The following is a 13962-nucleotide window of genomic DNA, read 5'->3' on the forward strand; positions in this document are numbered from 1 at the left end:
GAGCATAAGAAATGGCGAAACCCTTTCATTGTAGCTTGGAGTCGAATGTTTTGAGACTGAAGTCAAACAGACTTGAACAGTAAAAAAAATCCAAAGAACCAGGATGTCAGACTGATCACAGGAAAAAAAAAAACATTTCCAGAGAAATGGATCAAAATAGATAGATAGATAGATAGATAGATAGATAGATAGATAGATAGATAGATAGATAGATAGATAGATAGATACATAGATAGACTATAGATAGATAGATAGATAGATAGAGAGATAGATAGATAGATAGATAGATAGATAGATAGATAGATAGATACATTTCTTGTGTGTTTTTATTCTTTATTTTTATTATTGTGTTTGTGTGCATGTCACTGCTCATTATTCTGTGTGTAATTGTGTTTGTGGTCAATAAAGGTCTTGAATCTTGAATCTTGCTGTATTTCCTGCGTCATGGAGTTCACCAGGTGTCCAGCAGGTGGCGGTAATTCCCCATAAAGCTGCTCCACTGCCTTTTATAAACCCAAACCAGAAGAAGAATCCCGTCCAGCCGGTGTTTGGCGCTTTTCTGACCGACAGCAGCTGATCCACACCCACGCACCTGCCGGACTCATCCAGCTCCTCTCCTCACCGGGTACCGGACACGTTCAGCCGCCATGGCGCAGCGGAGGTTCTTCGTGGGAGGAAACTGGAAGATGAACGGGAACAAGGAGAGTCTGGGAGGGATCATCAGCACCCTGAACACCGCCAGCCTGCACGACCAGACCGGTGAGTGGACGGAACCTGCAGGATCAGAGAGAACCCGCTGAGGTGATCGATGCAGATGATCGATCAGGTGTTGATCAGCAGGACAGGAAGTGGTCGATGGTTGGATGATGCTGCTGCTCAGATGACACGGTGACATTGAGAGTCACGTGTCCAGGATGAGTTGCATAAAGGCCTCTGACGTTTGTTCCTGTTGTGGTAGAAGTACTTTCCCTGAAGTGTTTGTACTCGTCTTTGAAAAGTTCACCTCCATGCTCTGGAAAAAAGGAGGATTTTTGGACTGACTTGCATGAATTGTTGTCATTTTCAGCATGCAGTTGAATGGAGTTTATCCAAATTGAATTATTGTCCTCATTTATAGACACCAAAAAAGTTATTACCTTGTCTGAAAAAAATCCAAAAATTCAGCAAAAAACTTCTCCAAATTTATATTTAAAAAATTGCAAAATGTTCAAGAAGAAAATTCCAATAATTCCTTAAAAGTTTCCCTTAAAAGTTTGATTAAAAAAAAAAAAAAAATCCCCCAAATTTGGCAAGATCTTTTCACTGTGAAAATATATATTTTTTTCCCACATTTTCAAACTTTAAAACGGGTCAGTTTTGACCCGCAGGACGACATGAGGGTTATCAAGTCAGAATAATATGACAGGTATAAGTCAGATGTACTTAAATTAATAGATTTCTCTCAAATAAGCATTGCTGCAACTTAATTTGAAGTTTCCCATTTTTCCGGTATTTATTTGTTAATTAACTATTGCAGATAAAAGCCTGAAATTTTCACTTTTTTAAAATTCCTCATCATGTCATTAGTTCAGAATCTGCAACATTAGATCAAATAGGCTCGAATTATGAAAAAATCTGCCACTTTTACTGACTATTTCCTCCTCTCTTGTTGTAAATAGTCTAAACAGTAATATCCTGCTGCGGTTTTTGGCTGTAAACTCTCCGTGGTTCAAAAATGTATTTATCTCTCTCTCTCTCTCTCTCTCTCTCTCTCTCTTTATTTATTTTTCTTGATATTTATTAATTTATTTGAATTATATCTATTTATTAAATATTAATTTATAGTTTTTTTTGCTTTTGTTTTTTTTATTTTAGATTTTGCATATTCTAATATGAGCTAAAAGGATCCATCCTGGAGCTAAACCAGCCACTTTTACTGATTATTTCCTATTGGGGAAAAAAATTATTTCTATTTTTTTTGCTCTATATATGATGTTTTCAGATATTTTTTATTTTTACTTATATTTCTTAATTTATTTAAATTTGTGTATATTCATTTTATTTTTAATTAATTTTAATCTTTTCTTAGATTTTGCATATTGTATGAAAATTTATTTGAAGCCATCATAAAAAGTCCCATCTTTGAGCTCATGATTCCCCAGAAGTAGAAATAATGCAGCTTGTTTAAGTTAGATTCACTTAAATGGTCTCATTCCTCCCAAATGAACATCGCTATAACTTAATTTTAAGTAAATTCATTGTAGTCTCTCATTTTTTCAACTCGAGCATTTGTCTTTTATTCTAATATCAGCTAGCGAAACTTCCAAAGGCTGGCGTTAATTCAAAAAGCTGCTGCCAGTGGTACATCTACAATAATACTCCACAGAGATCGACTAATAATGAGGTCATTCTAAATAATTTTTTTCTGCTTGACCATCTCTCATTTGCCTCTGGATATTTGTAAAGATATCTGTGAATTTTTAGGTTGATATATTAAATATTTTTCAGGTTAATTAAAAAAACAAAAGCTTCTTTCCCATGTTGAAATTCAAGGCTTTGTTTGAAATATGTTGGACAAATCAATCAAAAAGTCTCTGAGTAAACAGAAATATGTGAAAATCAAAAACATTGATGTGCAGAAGTCAACTGTTGTGATATTGTCTGAACCACATGTAGTTCGATGTCACAGTAATCCAAAATAAAACCTAAAGAATACCTTTTATTGTGAAATATTTGGTCACGAAAATAAAAAGAGAGTTATATATGTTTAAATTCCATTACTCATTAAGCAGGTTCTATCTATCTATCTATCTATCTATCTATCTATCTATCTATCTATCTATCTATCTATCTATCTATCTATCTATCTATCTATCTATCTATCTATCTATCTATCTATCTATCTATCTATCTATCTATCTATCTATCTATCTATCTGTCCGTCTGTCCGTCCGTCCGTCCGAACAGGTGCACAATACATTCCACTGTACATTCTACTCTGCATGATTGTGTTTGTGCTGAATAAAGGTCTTGAAACTTGAGTCTTGAACTAAAACCCAGACTTGTTCTTCCTTCAGAGGTGGTGTGTGGAGCTCCGTCCATCTACCTGGACTTTGCTCGGTCCAGTTTGGATCTCAGGATCGGCGTTGCAGCCCAGAACTGCTACAAGGTGGCCAAAGGAGCGTTTACAGGAGAGATCAGGTAACTCAGCCTCCCACTCAGAGACTTATTTAAGACATTTCATGGATGAAATGTAGATTAATGCACAATCAGACACCCATCAAATTTCAAATAATCCATGTACTAAATCCTAAAACATGCAGTCGTTGTCTAAATGTTCATGTCCTGTGGAGACTAGGAGAAGAGAATGTCTGAAAATATTTTTAAAATACCAAATAAGTCTGGAGTTCCCCCTTTCTTCTTTGACGTCTCTTGTAATTGTGAGAACATTTTTTTAATCAACGTATTATTTTAAATAATAATTATTCTACGTGGAACATGTGTCCCACAACATGTAGCATAACCTGTTGATGATGTTTTTGTTGTTTTCTGTCTTGTTTTTGTCATTTTGTGTCTTGTTTTTGTCATTTTCTATTTCATTTCTGTCATTTTGTGTCTTGATTTTGTCATTTTGTGTCTTTGTCATTTTATGTCTTGTTTTTGTCGTTTTGTGTCTTGTTTTTGTCGTTTTGTGTCTTGTTTTTGTCATTTTGTGTCTTGTTTTTGTCATTTTGTGTCTCATTTTTACCATTTTCTGTCTCGTTTCTGTCATTGTCTGTCTCGTTTCTGTCATTTTGTGTCTTGTTTTTGTCGTTTTGTGTCTTGATTTGGTCATTTTGTGTCTCATCTTTGTCATTTTGTGTCTTGATTTTGTCATTTTGTGTCTCATCTTTGTCGATTTGTGTCTTGATTTTGTCATTTTGTGTCTCATCTTTGTCGATTTGTGTCTTGATTTTGTCATTTTGTGTCTTGTTTTTGTTGTTTTGTGTGTTGATTTTGTCGTTTTCTGTCTCGTTTCTGTCTTAGTCTTTAGTCTGTCCTCATGCTACATTATTAGACTCAAATGTGTTGGGAACTGCTGGAAAAAATAAGTGGTTGTCAGTTAATTACAGTCAACAGTTGGGTCATTCATTCATTTTTCAATCATCTGTTGAGTAAAAATGTCAGATTTTTCCATCTATGGCGTCTTAAAAATGAGAATTTTCTGCCGGCATCTGATTTATATCATAAATTCAGAAAAGTATTTGAGTTTCAGATGTTCAGACAACAGAAGATGTTTTAATTCTACAGTACCTTAGTTATGAAGTGATTTGTTTGAAAAATGATCACCAAATGGCTTGATAAGGAAAACAGTAGACAGCTACAGCCTTTGGTGGATGTAAATCTGGTTCTGAAACAGCTGATCTTGTTTCGTCTCCCTCCAGTCCGGCCATGATTAAGGACTGTGGGGTCGACTGGGTGATTCTTGGACACTCGGAGCGCCGTCATGTGTTTGGGGAAAGTGACGAGCTGATTGGACAGAAGGTGAAACTGTTTTACCTACCGATTGTGTGTCAAATGGAAGACGTTTGCATTGATGTCATTCAATCTCAAAACTTGTCATAGTAGATGAACTCTGGAAGATAAAATAAATTCAGGAACAGAACTGTATGAAGGACAGAGAAGAGACCCTCTAGATGAAACAGAAAACTATAAGATACTCTAATCACAAAGATAAATGTTGATGTATCTAAACTTAAGTGCTGCCACATGGATGGATGGATGGATGGATGATGGATAGATAGATAGACTATAGATAGATAGATAGATAGATTGACTATAGATAGATAGATAGATAGATAGACAGACAGACAGACAGACAGACAGACTATAGATAGATAGATAGATAGATAGATAGATAGATAGATAGACAGACGATAAATAGATAGACTATAGATAGATAGACAGACTATAGATAGATAGATTGATGATACTTTATTTATCCTGAAGGAAATTCAAGATGGGCTGCACAGTGGTGTAGTGGTTAGCACTTTCGCCTTGCAGCAAGAAGGTCCCTGGTTCGCGTCCTGGCTTTCCCGGGATCTTTCTGCATGGAGTTTGCATGTTCTCCCTGTGCATGCGTGGGTTTTCTCCGGGTACTCCGGCTTCCTCCCACAGTCCAAAAATATGCTGAGGTTAATTGATTATTCTAAATTGCCCGTAGGTGTGAATGTGAGAGTGATTGTTTGTCTCTGTATGTAGCCCTGCGACAGACTGGTGACCTGTCTAGGGTGTCCCCTGCCTTCACCTGAGTCAGCTGGGATAGACTCCAGCCCCCCCCATGACCCTAATGAGGATTAAGTGGTATGTAGATAATGGATGGATGGATGGATGGAAATTCAAGATTCAACTAGCAGAGAATGTTCCCACAACACTTGCTTACGTTACCTACATGTTTTAATGATGTTTTCATAACAATAATGTTTTTCGCCAATGTTCAGAGAATGTTTTAAGGAGATTTCTGTTTTCCTAATCTGTCCCTGTCTGTGGGGTTAGGTGGCTCACGCTCTGGAGAGTGATCTGGGAGTGATCGCCTGCATCGGGGAGAAGCTGGAGGAGCGTGAAGCCGGCACCACAGAAGAAGTCGTGTACGCTCAGACGCAGGTCATCGCAGGTAAATAATAGAAATAACAATGAATGTCCAGTATGTGTTCATCTTTTTAGTTAATATTATGTAGAGCTCCACAGATAAGGGATGTTTTTTAAAAAAGCTTTTAATCGAATGTGTCCCTAAAATTTTTATTTTTATTTTACCTGTTTGTTTTGGTTTTATCCTTTTATATCTTTAATGCAGCACTTTGAGATTTTGCTGAGATGAAAAGTGCATTGCAAATAAAATGTATTATTATTATTATTATTATTATTATTATTATTATTATTATTATTATTATTATTATTATTATTATTATTATTATTATTATTATGTGTTTAATGTATTTTTTCTATCTTTTTTTAAAGTCAGCAAGCCCTTTTTTATACATATTATTTAATTAGATCTCATAATATATTATTTCTTTTCTGTTGTTTTTCATTGAAGTTGATAACTTAATATTTTAATTACTTTTTTATTTATTTGCTTTTTCCTTTTGGTTTTACAGGTAAAATAAAACAATGAACATATAAAGTGATTTTTTAAATTTATCATTAGATTCTTGCTGTGCTTCCTAAGCACTGAGGAAAACTAAATCAATTAATCAATGAATCAACTGAAATTAAATGACTCAAGAACTGTCTTGCTAACTGAAAATTCATAATTGAAAAAAAAAATTGTATATTTAGAAAGTTTTCTGACATTTTATACCCACTAGTGGGGAAAAATACTTCAGTAATGGTCAATGATTTTCTTATTCAATCCTCGTTTACCTCCTAGAAGACAAACTAAGCTACTGAATTTCACTGTTCTGCCTTTTAATGTGAAAAACTGCGGCTGTTTCCTTCTGTATCACTCAGTCTGCAGTCACATTTCTCAGAGAATTGATGACGGCTCCCTGCTGGCCTCATGTATTCTACTTCTGTGCTCAGAGTCAGCTGATTTAAAATGTAAATGGGTCAAGATCCTCCAGTAGACTGAGTGGTTTCCTTCCCTGTTAAAGCAGGATTTTCTTTTCTGTCAGTCCACGGTGGAGAACTGATGGATGTTTGAAGCCAATTCAAAATTAATTTTCTGTTTATTTCCTTCTGAAACTGTCAGTAGGCGACAGCACTGATAAAGGCAAACACTGGAGCTCATATTCATCTGCTTAGTACAAATATTTCTGCTTCCTTGTCGATTAGTTTCTGCTTCCTTGTTGATATGGTTTTAATTCAATTTTTTAACGGGAGGTTTAGTATTTTCCGTCTAACGCAGGGAGGATGTTGTGTTCCAGAGAACGTGAAGGACTGGGGGAAGGTGGTTCTGGCGTATGAACCTGTGTGGGCCATCGGCACAGGAAAGACAGCCACACCTGAGCAGGTAACACGACCACATCCCTCTGCTGACGACACTGATAATGAATCAAACCCAATAATTAATGTGACAGCATTAAAAGGCAGTAAAGTAGCTCAAGTTTTCATTAAACCTGAACAATACAAGGTACAGTGAGTTCACTTGATGTCTCATTTGCAGACGGTTTGTTTCCACCTCAACTTTTTGACATTTTTAATGTGTTTCCTCTCTGCTCTGTGTAAACACTGCCTGCAGTTCAGCTGAATAGTACATCAAATATTTCTTTTGTTTTGCACAGAATCTGGTGTAAATATTAATGCAGACATGCCTGAGGAGATAAGGCTCGCAGAGTCACTAACTTCTTTTAAATCACTTCTTAAAACCCATTTTTGCAGATATGCTTTTATGTGAGGTTTACTTTTAGCTTTACTTAGTTTTAGTGTTTTATTCTGTGTTATGTCCTGTTTATTTTAGATCTTCTCTCTGGTTTTATTTGACTTTTAGCTGCCTGGTTTTGGTGTGATGTCGTCTCTCTAATTTATTTTATTTTTAGTTTTAGCCCTCAATCTTGTTCTTTAATTTTCAAACTGCCAGGTTCCTTTGTTTGAGTTGTGTGCTAATCTAGCTAATTATTCATTTAATGAATTGTCATTTTTACTATTTATTTTAATTGACTGATCTGACTTGTCTCCTATATCTTGCTTGATTGTCTGTGTTGCATGTTTTAACTGTCAAAGCACTTTGTGAACAAAGGCTGCTATATAAAGAAAGTTATTATTATTTTTGCATGTAGAGTAAATGTAAGTTTTCCACCAGAATGAGTAGTTCAATGACCGTTGAAATTCTGATGGATCTTTTTGTTTTTACAGTTTTCTGCTGATAATTGTTGTCATTTTGGCTTTTATTTTTTAAGATAAGTTTTTCAAACCTGCTGGTGGGTTTTGGGGTTGGATGGATGGATGGATGGATGGATGGATGGATGGATGGATGGATGGATGGATGGATGGATGGATGGATAGGTAGGTAGGTAGATAGATAAAACCTTTCTTGATCCCACAGTGGGGAAATTCAGAGTTATTGAAAAACATTCCTTGTTTTCTCTCTCCTCTGTATAAACATTGCCTGCAGTTCAACTGAAAAATCTCACAATTTTTGTTTTTTACAATTAGAGAAAACAGTTTATTTTTTTGGTGAATTTTAATTAGTTATAGGGAATCATGGGATTTTGAAATATCCAAATTTAAGCTTAGCTTTTGTAAAATTTCCCGATGTAACGGCAGATCACATATGAGTAGTTCGAGGACCGTTGGACAGTTGAAAATCCAAAGATTTTTTCTATTTTACACAATTTCCGACAGATAAATTACATCATATTTATATTTTTGAGATAATATGCTTTTCATATTCACTGTTGGGTTTTGGGGTTCAGAATATCAATGAAATAAACAGAAGAAATGCTGTAATTTTAGTTTCCAAATCTAGTTTTTCTTGATGTTTTAACTGGAACTATTATCAGGAATACAAATTAGAAATAGATGTATTTGTTTCTCAATAGGTAATAAACATTCATTCCTGCAGTTTGTAACAGACTTCATATGTCAGACGTTCTTTGTGTTTACTGTGACTGTCCGTGTTTTCAGTGTTTCTGTCCTCATTGAACCCACTAACACTGCTGACACTTCTGACTCTGCACATCCAGTTTTCCAGTATAAAAGCTGCCAGTATTTTCTCAGCCCACACTGCTGACAGCATCACATTCAGCTGTGGTTATTTCCAGAACCTTGTAGACCACAAACCCTCCTGGGTTCAGGACAACATGAACGTTTTTGATTTCCCGTTTGCAGAGACGGCATTTTCTAATGATGAAAATGAAAGGAGTATTTTTTATTTTTTTTAGTGTGTAGAGGTTCGACAGATCAAGTTTACAGATTTTTGAAAGACTGTAGGTCTGCTAATGTTAAATGTGTTTTTTTTGTTAAAGGCTCAGGAGGTCCATGAGAAGCTGAGGGCCTGGATCAGAGCAAACGTCTCGGACGATGTGGCCAACTCTGTGAGGATCATCTACGGAGGTCAGTGCTGATGTGTCATATATATATAAATAATATATATATTTATAGTCATTACAGTCCTCAGCTGATTTTAAACTGGATTTATGGTCTGGCTGAATGTTCCTCTCACACCTTTCTAATGTTGGATCAGCGCCGTCTGTGTCGCTCATGTAACTTTGTAAAACTGACGATTTGATTTTTACACCCAGGTGAGAAAGGAGTCGCCCATTATTCCTCTCTTTCTAGCTTTCCTTTCCATTCGTTGCACTTTTATTTACATCCTGATGCTACTTAAAAGCACAAGAAAAAACTTTCTGCAGCCTCTTGTTTCTTCTTCCTCTACTCCTCCTTCCACTGAAGCCGTTTGTAAAGACTATGAACTTGTTTGACATGGTCGTAAGCTAAATTTTATGGATTAGTTCTGAGACTCTTAACCTGCTCTTGTCCTCCATAAGTGCTCAGAAACCTTTCTCCAGCTCTCCCAGAGGGAGCTGCTGTGTCCAATCATTTCTTCACACACCAGTGAACGTCACCAAGGAGGGAAAATGTTGAAAATGCTGGCTGTTATCTTCAAATTTAGACAATATTGCGTCTTCTCTGTGACACGGCTGATTGAAACATTGTATGAGCTAGAAGTAGATTTTCTTAATGGGACTCATTAAAATACTTTAAAATTCAAAACTTCAACCCTAGAGTGTTGTTGGAGGACATAAGACTTTTTTACTTTTGTGACATTTTCATGTTGAATTTCAAGGTCAGTGAAGTTACCACATACGATTATTTGCCCTAGTGGTAAAAAAAAAATATTCCAAGAAATGTATATACTAATAACAAGGAGGTCCTCGGTTTACGACGTCCTCGACTTACGTCATTTCATCGTTACGTCGGAACTGGTTCAGTAGAACTAGTTGGTGAGTGAAGCAGACGGATACATCATCACGCGGCGAGCGGAGCGGATCAATACTGTATGTACGGTAGTCACATGATGCTAAAAGATGTCTTTGTCTACATTTGCCACCACATTGGATTATGCTACATTCACTAACTTCATTATGGCTCCCAGCGTAAGTCAGACTGACAGTTTACATTTTTGCCAGTATTTTCCCACAAAGTTGTGTTTCAGTGAGAGCTAATGACTGTTGGTCGTTACTGTAGTTGTACAAATATGTAAACCAATCGATATCATGATGCACGGAATGGCTTTGTTTACATTTTCAGCGGAGTTCCGACTTACGGCGAAAATCGACTTACATCAGAGTTCCGTTCCTACAGTGTGACGTAAGTCGATTTTCGCCGTAAGTTGGAACTTCTGTGAAAATGTAAACAAAGTGTGCAGGACTCCCTGTATCATCCCTTAGCACAACTACTCAACTGTAAAATGTGTGAGTTTGGTCACCTAACCATGATTAGTTGTAACATTTCAACCACAAATATGGAAGAGGACTGAGCTGCAAGTCTGTCTTTTTCCAACTTCGGATAAAAGAGAAAGTTTGATCCGTTCCAGGCTTCTGCTGATTGGTCGAACGCCATGATGTAGTGTAATGTAACGTAGTGTGATCTTCGCTGATTGGCGGGGTGGAAACCACATGCTTCTCGACCTCACTGAGAGGCGGGAGTTACCAAATATGATCACTTGCCCTATGAAGAGCTACGTGGAACTTTGGTGTACTTCAGTATTTCTATCTTATGCTACTTTCTCTTTTCACTCATATTTACCCGACACCTTTTAAAGATGCAGTTTTGACCGAGTGTGCTTGCTTTGTGTATCTATGTGGTCATTTAGTACTTCTTTGTAGCCGTTTTGCATCTGTTTGTAGCTGTTTTTGGTGTCTTTGTCGTCCTTTTGTGTCTCTTTACAGTCATTTTGTACTTTATAAAGCCATGTTGTGTCTCCTCATAGCTGTTTTGTGTCTTTTTATGGTTGTTTTGTGTCTGTGAATTGTATTTCCTGCATTTCTATATGTAAGCTGAATTAAATCTGTTATCAAAACACATGTAAGTAATGTAATCAAGAGAAAACGGGCCACTGCTGCTTTATCTTGACTGATGTTTATACACTGTTAGCTGTAAATCAAATATGTTACATTTTACACTCCAAAAAATATGCATGAGGTCACATTATGAATTTTCAGCTCTTAAGAGTGAAAGTAGAGCTTCACATTTGACTCACTGCTGCTACATGGGTGGGTATGAATGTTTTTATCAATCATTTTAAAAGATTAAATTGAGCAACATTAAAACTGGTGGGCTGAGTGGAACTTGTTTGCTTTTTCTGACTGGTCCCAGCAGGATTTATGCTGTCGTAAATCCTCTTTCCTCATCGAACACGAAACAGAAATGTGCTAATTTGACTCGTCTTTTTACTCTGTTTGTCCTCCAGGTTCGGTCACAGGAGCGAACTGCAGAGAGCTGGCGTCTCAGGACGACGTGGACGGCTTCCTGGTGGGCGGAGCCTCTCTGAAACCGGAGTTTGTCGACATCATCAACGCTCGCAAATAAAAACCTAAAAACAACGGGAGCGATGAAAACCACTCTGCCGTTTAGATCGTCACCTTGTGTCTGCAGACTGGGCTGACTGGACAGATGAGTGTATTCAATTCGCAAAATATGTGTTTAACAGTCAAATGCAGGTGAATCAGTAAGTTTTTTTGTTTTACTGTTATTTTTGTGAATTAGTTGTTTTTTGCTTGTCACTGTTTTTTCCTTTTTACATCAAGGTGACAGAGTTGAGTTATTAAATACCATTAAACTTTATTTTCAGTCTCAATGAAAAGACTTAAAAAGGCAACAAAACGGCTCTGAGCAGCTGGAAAATTAGGATATTTCATTAGCTACTAATAATTTCAGCTGCTTTATGTGCTATTTTAGAAAGAAATCAAGAAGGGAGATGAAGTAATCTTTAGTGAGGTTTTTCCTGAGACAAACGGCGTCATCTGCTGTTAATCTGAGGGTGAAATGACAGATGTTATTTCCAGCAGGGGGTCAGTCAGCCCAGTTTGTTTTGTGTGTTTGCTAAGAGACTGCTCACATCACTGCACTAACTGTTATTTAGGGTCTGTAACAAGTAAAGTTCAGACAGAATGTACTTAAATATATAATAGAAAGAGAAAATATATAACAATCAGGGAGTTTTATTGTGATGTTGTCACCAGTCAGCACTGAAGCTTCTGTAGTTCAACACTGGCTGAATGGACCAATGAAAGGAGTAAAGAAATAAATAAACTGTGGGGAAAGGTCCAGTTTAATGTGTTTGTCATGTTTTGTTAACCCATCCATCCATCCATCCATGTTCTTCCTCTTATCCGGGCTCGGGTCTTGGAGGCAGCAGATGAAGCAGGTCATTCCAGATGTTCCTCCTCCCAGCAAGTCTTTCCAGCTCTTCCTGGGGGATTCCGAGGTGTTCCCAGGCCAGATGAGATATATAATCCCTCCAGCTAGTTCTGGGTCTCTTCCCAGGAGGACGTGTTCAGAAAACCTCCAAAAGAAGTCTCCCTGGAGGATCTGAATCAGATGTGCAAACCACCTCAACTGTAATATAAATAGATATTGCACTGAAATCAGGATTTCTGTCTCATCTTTGTCTTTTCTGTCTTGTTTTTGTCGTTTTCTGTCTTGTTTTTGTCTTTTAGGTCTTGTTTTTGTCGTTTTCTGTCTTGTTATTCTGGCTCCTTTAGAGGTGAAGGATCTCACGCTCCATTTTCCCAACACTCGTGAACAAGATCCCAAGATACTTGAACTCCTTCGCTCGGGGAAGCAACTCCCAAAGCAAACCATGTCTGCAAGTTCAAATAACTCCTGAGCAACAAGTGGTTTTCATATTTTTCTGTTTATATCTTACTAAGCCAGAACTGTTTTTCCTGACGACTGCACAGAGATTGATTTGGTTAGCACTGTCCCAGTTCCCCGGTTTGCGTCCCGGCCTGGGGCTGGGATCTTTCTGTTTGGAGTCTGCATGTTCTCCCTGTTCTCCAGCTTCCTCCCACAGTCTAAAGACATTGTTGAGTGGTGGAAAGAGCACTTTGAGGAACTCCTGAACCCAATAAACATGTCCTCTGTGGAGGAGGCAGAGCTTGAAGACTTGAATCCCGAACTTTTGATTAAAACCAGAGCCTAAACCACTGAACCAACACTACCCAAAGCCCCTGAAAAGGAAAGAGTCCAGCTCCCACATCACACTGCACCTACAGGCTGCTGTAGACAGATGGAGAGGCTTTGTACATGAGAAAAGTGGGGTAAGTTTGCAATATGATAATTACACAAGATTCTATCTTTTCTATTCTTTCAGAAAAGTCTATCTAGTGAGACTAAAACATGCTGCACGAGCACTGATTAAATATTAAGTCCTCTAAAATAATGTGTTAGTGTCAAATAATTTTGCTCTCTCACTGAAATTAACTGCTTTGTTGTGATTATTTTCTATCTCAGCAATTTTAACTGCAATTAATTGCAAAAACTCAACTATTTTTATGGGAAGCAGCTGTAAAATCAACCAGTTTATATGGAATCACAGGAGTGCCATAATAAAAGATAAATCTGTTCAACAATAAGGAAATAAATGTGTAAATATGAAGAGGAATAAAAACATACATAAATAAATAAATCTGTTATAAAAATAAGAAAATAAATATAAAAATAAATATAAATAAATATAAAGAGCAACAAATAAGGAAAAAGCCTTGACAAAAGGGAAAAAACAAAAGGAAAAAGAGAAAGCAACGACAAAATTTACCTTTATATTTCCATTTTTTGTTTTATTAAGTCCTCTTTATATTTACACATGTATTTCCTTATTTTTTAACAGATTTATTTTATATTTATGCTTTTATTTATTCCTCTTTAAATTTGCATTTATTTCCTTATTTTTTTAAAGATTTTTTATTAATTCCTCTTTATATTTACACATTTCTTTATTTTTAAAGATTTATTTATTATTTATTCTTTTTATTTACACATTTATTTCCTTATTTTCAA

At 36.5% G+C, this 13962-nt stretch overlaps 1 protein-coding gene across 1 annotated transcript; it reads left to right on the forward strand.

The window, feature by feature from the left end:
* The first annotated feature begins 513 nt into the window (after window positions 1-513).
* Window positions 514-12230, forward strand: tpi1a (triosephosphate isomerase 1a). Its single transcript, XM_055017775.1, has 7 exons — window positions 514-759; window positions 3057-3180; window positions 4404-4503; window positions 5515-5632; window positions 6885-6970; window positions 8925-9012; window positions 11372-12230. The coding sequence occupies exons 1-7, from the start codon at window positions 648-650 to the stop codon at window positions 11488-11490; spliced, it is 747 nt and encodes a 248-aa protein (XP_054873750.1). The 5' UTR covers window positions 514-647; the 3' UTR covers window positions 11491-12230.
* Window positions 12231-13962: the final 1732 nt, after the last annotated feature.

The sequence above is a fragment of the Amphiprion ocellaris genome, chromosome 15, assembly GCF_022539595.1.
Source record: "Amphiprion ocellaris isolate individual 3 ecotype Okinawa chromosome 15, ASM2253959v1, whole genome shotgun sequence".
Taxonomy (NCBI): Eukaryota; Metazoa; Chordata; class Actinopteri; family Pomacentridae; genus Amphiprion; species Amphiprion ocellaris.

Bases quoted from the DNA above. Each gene is read 5' to 3' on its own strand.
- tpi1a (XM_055017775.1), top strand. From the start codon at position 648: ATGGCGCAGCGGAGGTTCTTCGTGGGAGGAAACTGGAAGATGAACGGG. The intron at 4,504-5,514 runs GTGAAACTGTTT...CTGTGGGGTTAG, and splicing joins ACGAGCTGATTGGACAGAAG to GTGGCTCACGCTCTGGAGAG. The intron at 9,013-11,371 runs GTCAGTGCTGAT...TTTGTCCTCCAG, and splicing joins TGTGAGGATCATCTACGGAG to GTTCGGTCACAGGAGCGAAC.